This window comes from Nanorana parkeri, unplaced genomic scaffold (assembly GCF_000935625.1).
Source record: "Nanorana parkeri isolate BGI_ZX_2015 unplaced genomic scaffold, ASM93562v1 scaffold986, whole genome shotgun sequence".
In the NCBI taxonomy this organism is placed as follows: domain Eukaryota; kingdom Metazoa; phylum Chordata; class Amphibia; order Anura; family Dicroglossidae; genus Nanorana; species Nanorana parkeri.
The window spans coordinates 71,132-80,569 of record NW_017307254.1 but is presented as its reverse complement, the minus strand read 5'-3'; the positions used below and the strand labels follow the sequence as shown (position 1 = coordinate 80,569).

General features: G+C 44.2%; 1 protein-coding gene across 1 annotated transcript in view; it reads right to left on the bottom strand.

Moving 5' to 3' along the window:
• RPA2 (replication protein A2) overlaps positions 1-9,339 on the bottom strand; it is a 15,203-nt gene extending 5,864 nt beyond the window's left edge. The window contains exons 1-4 of the mRNA XM_018566890.1: positions 9,240-9,339; positions 2,866-2,969; positions 2,047-2,148; positions 1,051-1,164 (exon numbers count right to left, since the gene is read on the bottom strand). Coding sequence (XP_018422392.1) covers positions 1,051-1,164; positions 2,047-2,148; positions 2,866-2,969; positions 9,240-9,255 — 336 coding nt within the window. The 5' untranslated portion in view covers positions 9,256-9,339. The remainder of the gene's footprint in view (positions 1-1,050; positions 1,165-2,046; positions 2,149-2,865; positions 2,970-9,239) is intronic.
• Between the last annotated feature and the right edge of the window lie 99 nt (positions 9,340-9,438).

Here is a 9,438-nt window from a genome sequence, read left to right as displayed (position 1 = left end):
GGGGGGGGGGGGGTGACACCAAAGTGTGTCACCTGGTGAGGGCCGCACTACCCTTGTGGTGCCACTGCATAGAGGTGAGGTGTTATGCAGTCCACAAAAGGTTACCTGGGCAAGGCTGATAAGAAATTTACAAAAAATAAAATTTAAAAAAAACAAAATAAAAACACAGCTTTAGTGTTACTTCCAAATGCTAGGGACTTAAAACTCCCTTACTTTGATCTTTTGTATGTTTTAATATGGGATCATAGCAGTCCAGAAGTCTCGATGTTTGTAAAGTCATTAGGGATTACATATTTAACCTCTTACATTCAATGTACGCTAAAATTAAGTTATTACATGTTAATCGATCTCAAAAGGGGAAGCAGTTGGAAATCCAAGGAGCAGACTGAATTGCAGTGAAAATATTAGATATCTGCACAAAAATTAGCTTTTCATTAGCTCCTTAGAAAACTGTTCATAGACATCTGCCTAAACAAATGTAAAATCAGCCAGAATAGACATGGGGGTATTTATCCATGTTCTTGCATCATCAGCATCTCTTAAATTGTCAAATTCTTAATTTCTAGTCAAAAATATTTTACAGGGGTACAGGTAATATACAGGGGTACAGGTACTCCTAGAATGAGATCCTAATAGGTTGGACTTGATGGACTTATGTCTTTATTCAACCTCAAATACTATGTAACCCTGGAACAAGTGTGTAGACAGTTAAGGTCTCTAATGCCTATGTTATCCAGATCAGATACTCACTGAGCAGTGAAGAGAAGATGACAGACCCGGAGGCTACATTTTTTCAAAAGCGAATCAGCAATTGCTATCCCTTAATTCTATCCTCACAAGGTCCCTTTAAAAACCAAAAGCATTGTTTTCTTATGCACTTCAAGCAACCTTCCCAAAATTTACTGATATACTAGTCGATAGATCTGACATGTTTTGCAAGGCTAGAAAGATATACATTTTTAGGTCCAAACCAAGCCTCATGGAAAAAATAAAACATCAGCATCATTTGTGTGTGCATTATTCCCATAAGATCACATATTATGTTCTTACATCAGTATCCACCCATTGTCTGATATCCATGGGTGCTGCAGTCATGTCATCTACTTTATACAAGATGTTGGTTGGTGCTTTTTCTGCATGTCTCACTATGCCAACTATGGTAACCTGAAAAAGAAAAATATAGTACAGATTTGAAGGGGAAAAAAAACCCAAAAAAAACACAGCACACAAACACACCCCGCACCCATGTCAAAATAGCATAAGGAAAACAGGACTGTAACAGAGGGCCCAAGATCACAGGGCCGCCTGAAGGACCTACCAGCAAAAACTTCCATCAGCAGAGGCCTGAACCTTCAGGAAAGCGTGAACAGAGGACCAGATGACAACCTTACAGACTTGGGACACAGGTTTAGTGCTGAAAATACAGAATAACTGATGCTACCCGAGGCGGGGGACTTTAAAAATTTGTATTATTTTTACATTTATTTTATTTAATATTCATTTTAAAAACTTTACTTTAATTGCTATCACATAGGGGGGCTTACAAGCTGAGCTGCCAGACTTGCTTCTACTGTAAAGATGACAGCCGGCTTTACAAGTTTAAACAGTGTCCTGGTGGCAAAAGACACCTGGAGACTGTTTAAACAGCCCTGATGCTAGTGACGTGCACTGTACATCACTGGTCATGAAGGGGTTAATAAACCAACTTTGTTATAAAATGAAAAAAAATTTAAACAAAAAGGTGACCCTTTGTCTTTGCCCAGTAAAGGGCACAGCGTCTCCGTTAGAGTGTACAAACTATAATTTGTTGGACTAGGTCACTTGACCCGAGTGTGAGAATCTTCTGTATCATAGGTTATGGTAAGTGGCTGCAATTATACCACATTTCATCTTAGAATCAGATCCTTTAGCACAAAATAATGATCTTTAGCAAACTGCATTGATGGCACTGTCTGCACAAATAAGCAGCCAGGACAGACATGTTGAGAATAACCTATCCCATATATTCTCACTAGTCATAAGACGACTTTATATGCGCACACACACCTGAGACAGTTCTACTTCTCCTATCTTGAAGAGCTCATCACTTTGGGTGGCAGAGAGCAGCTGGGAAACTGTACAGGGAACAATCTGTTGTGTCCTGGACCTCTGGAAGAAAAATAAAATAGCATGCTAGTGAGTAAGCTGCTAAAGGCAAAAAACCCCCTCCTGAAAGTAAATGCACAGTGGTTACATTTTCTTAAATAATATATTTTAGGGCAAAACTATAAAAGGCTTACTTTTTGTGAAATAAATATGAAATATTGAAAATAACTGGCATTCTTATTACATGAAGCCCACAGATAGAGCACTAGATGCAGCTCTTTTCATTTCTGCGCAACATAGCCAATTTATCTATTCTGATCTGGATTATTACACCCACACATGGAAGTGTCAGATGAGGGGGACACTTGTTCTCAAAGCAATGGTACATATGCCCCGGGTGGTTAAAGTAGATTTCAATCTGCAAAGAATTCAGGCATATAAGGAAATATACATTAGTATTAATAAGTTGGTTTTTTTTTTTTTATTAAATCATTTATCTAGTCACAGAGTACTTGAAGTAAATGTCAAGAAGTGCAAATATGTTAAACCTTAGTGTTTACTTTGGAATCACTTTATATGCTTTAACCTCTTCGTGACCGCAATACAATTTATGAGCAAGCATAAAACACTCCGCCCCTGTGAGACAGTTAACCTTGTAGCAGAGAACAACACAAACTGCAGAATGCACAACTGTGGGTATTCCTGGTTCACAGACCTCCTGCCAAAACAGAAAAATTAGTCAAGTTATTTTTATGAATATATATATGTTTTCATACGCACAGCTTTTTTTTCGCCTTGTGTAGGTGCAGGGGACCCAAAGCCTCCTGGTGATTGCACATACCCTCCACCGCCCATAGTGCCACCGTAGCCGCCATCAAAACCACCTAAACAAAAAACAAATTTATATGACAAATTAAAGGGGGTAAAAATAAACATAAAAAAAACGAGAAAAAAGTTCAGTTTTGGAGTTTTCAAACAAGAGCAAGTAAAATGTAAGCACCCATATTTATTTTTTCACTTCCGCTATGTAACATCTAAGAAATATAATTTAGGTGTCATCCTAATTTGGCTGCAAAAGTATAAATACTCTTTAAAGCTACTCTAAGGCTCTATTCACACATGATAGTTTTCCCTGCGTAATCAGTCAAATACACGCGGAACCGCTCTAAACAAAAACAATGCATTTTAATGTGCATTGTTCAGACTATTGCGGAGACCACGCGGTACAAAACCTTTTGTCCCACAAAATAGTCCAAGCACGATTTCAGGGGGTAATTCCGCACGTTCGCTGCTTTAGTCGTCGCAAATGAGCGGAATCTGTGCAGACGTAAAGATTTTACCATTTTGAGCCGTATAGGGCAGGGAAAAATCGCACTGCAAACGCTATATGTGAATAGAGACTTGCATCTCAAAAAAAAAAAAACTGCCTCAAAAGATGAATTACACTTAACTCTCCATTGTGTGGGGACTCCAATGTATCTCTATCCAAGAAGCTCTATCCCTGGATTTGAGAGCGTGTGTGTGTGTCAGATATTCTCTGTAGTGACATAGGTATTGGTCGATGGAACCAGAGTGTGCAATTCTGGACCAGGTATCCAATACCCCCAAAGCATGTCTGATGCTGAAGATTGTTCAGCCAGCTTAGCTTCTCAAGACAGCCAAGATCGGAGTCCCTGTGCAGTGGAAATGTAAGCATTATTCATCCCCTTTAGCAGCAAGCTTTTTTTTTGCACTTTCCTTTTGTGGCAATAGCCACCTTAAAGGGTTATTAAACCCTTTGGTGTTTTTGCATATATCTACTGTTAGCAAGCAGTAGATATATGCAAAAAGCATAAAACATTTTTTTTAAAAAACACGCTTTAAACTTACCTGTGTCTACCCCGTGCGCTCCCGTCCGAAAATGTGAAAAATCTTGGGTGACCGCAAAGCATCTTGGGGCAGGCGCATGCGCTGTTCAGCCGTGAGACAAGGAGACACACAAGGTAAGTCTATGGACGCGTGCACCCGCATGCAGACACTGTGGGACAGGAAGTGATAGCAAGGAGAGGAGTCAGCGCTGGATCGGAGACCCGCAGCAGCGCTGGAGTGACAGATGAAAACAAAAAGGAACTAAAATGATCGGATTAGGAAACCTAATTTATGGTACGTTTAATTAACATTGGGGGGAGGGACAAATATCTTTGACTTTAATGTCACTAACATTAAAAGATAATTTCAAATAATCAACTCAATAATTGATTGACTGTTCCGTGTCAGTCAGAATAAGGTCCTACTCACACTTGTGAATGGGACAGATCGCATGAGCCTCACAAATTCCTCCATGAGACTCATGCGATCGATCAGATGCAGGCCAAAGGCGTTGTACAATCTAGTGACAGTTGCCTTTGCCCGCAGCTGTGCACATCATTTGCAATTACATGCAATTGCCTGTGGATCATGGTCTTTGGTTCCGGGTGTGACCGTCTGCAGGTAATCGCATGTGTGATTACACGTGAATGGCCTGTAAACAGCTGCGGGTGGTGTCAGCCATCATTGTAATGTAGAGCCTCCGGTCCACAGCTGATGCAGGAGTCTCATGGAGGAATTTGTGAGGCTCATGCAATTGGCCCCTTTTATAAGTGATGAGGCCATGGCATTAGTTAGAGATGCTTTCTAAGATCGTTCCCAATTCATTGATGGGTGCATTTAACAACCATCTCCGGGAAATGGGGGGGGGGTGAAAAAAAAAAGTACCTTTGCAGTGGGGCTACAGCAGATTTACTTACCTCGTCCTCACTCCCCTGGTGGTCAGTGCTCTCATCTTCTCTCCCCTGTTATGGCTGGTGGAAAATCCCTCAGCATCCTAATATCTAATGCAGATCCATGGAACCTGCATTAGACATGACGACATCAGCGGTCCTTAAAAAGGAGAACTATGGGGTTAAGGCTTTTCCCCATAGTTCTCCTTAAGGTAATGGGAGGACACAAACTAGCGTTCTCCCGTCACCCTAAGCTCAGTATACCGCGAGCTGTAGCTCGCGGTATACTGAGACGCCGCAGCTGATGCGGATCCCGACAAATGTGCTGGGATCCGCCCAGCTGTGTGACTGACAACTGGCTCTGCCTATCTAAAAAGGCAGAGCCAGCTGTAGCCGCCCCCTCCGCCAGTCAGCGCTGGCGGATCGGAGCGGGGCAATCCAGCCCCTCCCCGTCACGGCAGAGAGCCGTGACAGGATCGAGAGGTGAACGAACGCCGGTATGTGTTCCCTCACCTCCCGATCTACTGAGCCGACCTGTGACAGTCTCATTGTCACAGGTTGGCTAGAACTATGAGGTGAGTGAAAAGCACTCACCTCATAGTGCTCCTTTAAGACTACCAGAGCCCAAGGCAGAAAGGATTGCAGGGACTGGTCAGATAAGCAAATCTCCTTTGCTCCAGCCCATAGACAAAAAATATTTAACCCTTGTACTGCAGAGGTACTCACACTGCAAGGGTACTTTTGTTTTGTTTGCTGGAGGTGGGCTTTAACCTTTAACAAGTTTTGCATGGTCAAAGACTTGTAAAGGAATGCAAAATCCATCCAATGTGAACAAAAGCCTGTCAACGACACACCTTAAAATGCCTGCTGGGCTGAAAACCAAATACTTTAACTAGTGTTGGCAAAGTAAATGTTTGTAATGCTTTTTATATACACTATATTACCAAAAGTATTGGGACACCTCTCCAATCATTGGATTCTGGTGTTCTGTGAAATGTCCTTGCTACTAAATATTCCACGGTCAACTGTTTGTAGTATTATAACAAAGTGAAAGCAATTGGGAACAAAAGCAACTCAGCCACGAAGTGGCAGGCCACGTAAAATGACAAAGCGGGGTCACGCCTGCTGAAGTGCACAGAAGTCACCAACTGTCTGTAGAGTCAATAGCTACAGACCGCCAAACTTTGTGTGGCCTTCAGATTGGCACAACAACATTGCGTAGAGAGCTTCATGGAATGGGTTTCCATGGCCGAGCAGCTGCATCCAAGCCTTACATCACCAAGTGCATTGCAAAGCGTCGAATGCAGTGGTGTAAAGCACGCCGCCACTGGACTCGAGAGGTGGAGACGTGTTCTCTGGAGTGACGAATCACGCTTCTCTGTCTGGCAATCCGATGGACGTGTCTGGGTTTGGCGGTTGCCAGGAGAACGGTACTTCCCTGACTGCATTGTGCCAAGTGTAAGGTTTGGTGTAGGGGGGGTTATGGTGTGGGGTTGTTTTTCAGGGGTTGGGCTTGGCCCCTTAGTTCCAGTGAAAGGAACTCTTAAGGCACCAGCATTCCAAGAGATTTTGGACAATTTCATGCTCCCAACTTTGTGGGAACAGTTTGGGGATGGCCCCTTCCTGTTCCAACATGACTGCGCACCAGTGCAGAAAGCAAGGTCCATAAAGACATGGATGAGTGAGTTTGGGGCGGAGGAACTTGACTGGCCTGCACAGAGTCCTGACCTCAACCCGATAGAACACTTTTGGGATGAATTAGAGCGGAGACTGCGAGCCAGGCCTTCTCGTCCAACATCAGTAACTGACCTCACAAATGCGGTTCTGGAAGAATAGTCAAACATTCCTATAGACACACTCCTAAACCTTGTAGACGCCTTCCCAGAAGAGTTGAAGCTGTTATAGCTGCAAAGGGCGGGCCAACTCAATATTGAACCCTACGGACTAAGACACCATTAAAGTTCATGTGCGTGTAAAGGCAGGCATCCCAATACTTTTGGTAATATAGTGTATGTCCAGGGGCAGATCACACAGAATGACTCACAACCTGGGGGGGGGGGATTTATAAAAATGGATAAAGATGTGCAATTTTTTTTCTCTTAAATGCATTCTTTTGCATGTCCAATTTAGTCGTTTTATTATATTCTTATAATGTTCAAAGGATAGGTTTACTTTTCTGACCATGTCAGATGTTACACACACACATTCAGGATGTTACCATGAAATATGGACATATCGGAATCCCTCTCTTACCAGAATCACAGGGTCCTTCTCCCTGAAGGATGGTGTGCATTTTTTTAATTCTGCATGTGATTGTGTGGGTGGAGTCACACAGCCATCATCCATTCACAGATCCTTTGGTAGAATATGTGAATGGAGAAACCACAAGTTCCATCAGACACTATGGCAGAGGGACTTGTAGTTCTCAATGGAATACAAATGCAGTGACATCACCGTAGTCGATTCATTCTTCTCCCTTCCATTGTTACTGATGGTCATGTACAGACATGGATGAGAGGCAGTGTCTGCAGCAGCCAGACCATTGCACTCTGGATCTACGGATAATGGTTGCAATGCTTTACTGCAAGGATCACTAAATAGCAGACCGCGGTCCAGACATGGACCGAGTGGCAGTTCTGTTGAGACCACAATTGCTCACAAATGGCAGTTCTGTTGAGACCACAATTGCTGACAATGGATACACTGGCCTCTGAGCCTATCAGCCATAACCCAGCACAAGCCCCCCCACTGTCACTGGTTCCTAGGACTGCTGCCTTCCTAGCAGCCAATGACATCAGGCAGGGCCGGCTACTACAAGTGATCTGGCCGGCTGTACGGCCACCCAGATCCCTTGTTTTACCCACAATTGTGCCACCCACCCCCCTCCGTGGTTTTCAGTTCCCCTGTGGGCCCAGGACCACAGCAGTGTCAGGATGGAGAGCAGGAGCAGACCGGGCAACATCCATTCCCCAATCCACTCTGTGATCACTGAACAGGGGTGTGGAAATTTTTTAAAAAACTACTTGTCCAGGGGCTAAAGCGGGGGCCAAATCTACTTGTCCTTCATAACAATCTACTTGTCCCAATAAAAAAAAAAAATTGTTTTAATTAAGACTAGGGATGCACCAATACCGTTTTTTGGGTATCAAGTACGAGTACCGATATTTTGCTTTCGGTACTCACCGAGTATCGGTGCTTCTGTTTGCATGGAGCAGGCTTCCCGGGCAATCAGGAAGCCGGGCTGCGGGTAATGAGATGCTACCTGGCTTCCTGACTGCCAGGGAAGCCGACTCCGGCTCGATGCTGATTGGCTGGGAAGCTGGCTTCCCAGCCAATCAGCAAGGAGCTGGCGTCCTGGCCAATCAGGAAATTGGGAGGTCATTAGTCGCTGACCCGCTTCCTGATTGCACAGGAAGCTGGCTCCATGTTCCCCTATGGCACTGCAGGTCAGAGGAAGTCTTCCTCTGACCAGAAGTTCCGGTATTGGAGAAGATATCGAGCATTTGGGCGAGTACAAGTACTTGCCCAAATACTCTGTATCTGTGCATCCCTAATCAAAACTGTATTGGTCTGTGCTAAATAGCGCTTTTCATTGATCAGCGTGGTCCCTAGACCACGCTGATCAATGAGTGCTTGCAATTTGCGAGCGAAATTCAAAATACATAGGGCAGGACTGCGCTGGACAGTACGGTGTAAGGACAGTACACCTGTACCGGCGGAGGGTAAGATGTTCCTGACAGCCGAGACAGGTGGCGCTGTGATCACAGCGCCACCTATCTCAGTGATAACACAGAGGAGACGAAAAACTGACGTTTGCTGTCACATAGGGGCTAACAAAAAATAAAAATAAAAAAAGGGTGATAAAGTATAAAAATAGAATAAAATGTAAAACCAACTCTGAACATGTTGGTTGTATGTAAACAGGGCAGGGGACCTATAACAAAATATAAAACAGTGTGATAAATCAGGATTGGCACATCAGTACTGCGCCTGGGAACACACGCCACCAGCTGCTGCTGTGAACGCAGCCTAAATGGCAGACCTGGAGAACAAATAACTGTTCTGTCCAGGCCACGATTCACTTCAGACCTCAGCTTAAAAATGTACATGTTGTTCACCAGACCCCCCCTGAAATGTGATTCAATACCCCTGCTTTACTGGTTCCAAAGGGAAAAACAATACACATTTTCTCCCTTTGGAAGAAGGAAGCATCATGTTCTATAAGGTGAGATTTCCCTTTAACAACGTCAAGCAGCAACCTGGCTTGCAGATTTCATGAAGTGGACGTCATAACGCTCTATATTAAGACACCGCATGGCACCTCAGCAGCGGGATACCCCGGAACCCATGCAGCCCGCAATCGCAGGAAGAAACCGTAGAAGAGCACATGATATATTCCCGGCACCCAGGACTCACCATGATTATTCCACATCTTGCCCACAATCCAGCAGCTTCACACTCCAAGAACCACAAGCAGCCTATGCGCGCGCGCTAACCTTTCAAAAACTCCGCCCCCTACAGCTCTCTCCCGCCAACACTTACACCTATCGCCGACCTCGTCTGGCCAATCAGCTTCTCGCTGGCTCTCTTTCGAGACAGCAACGTCATGACGTTC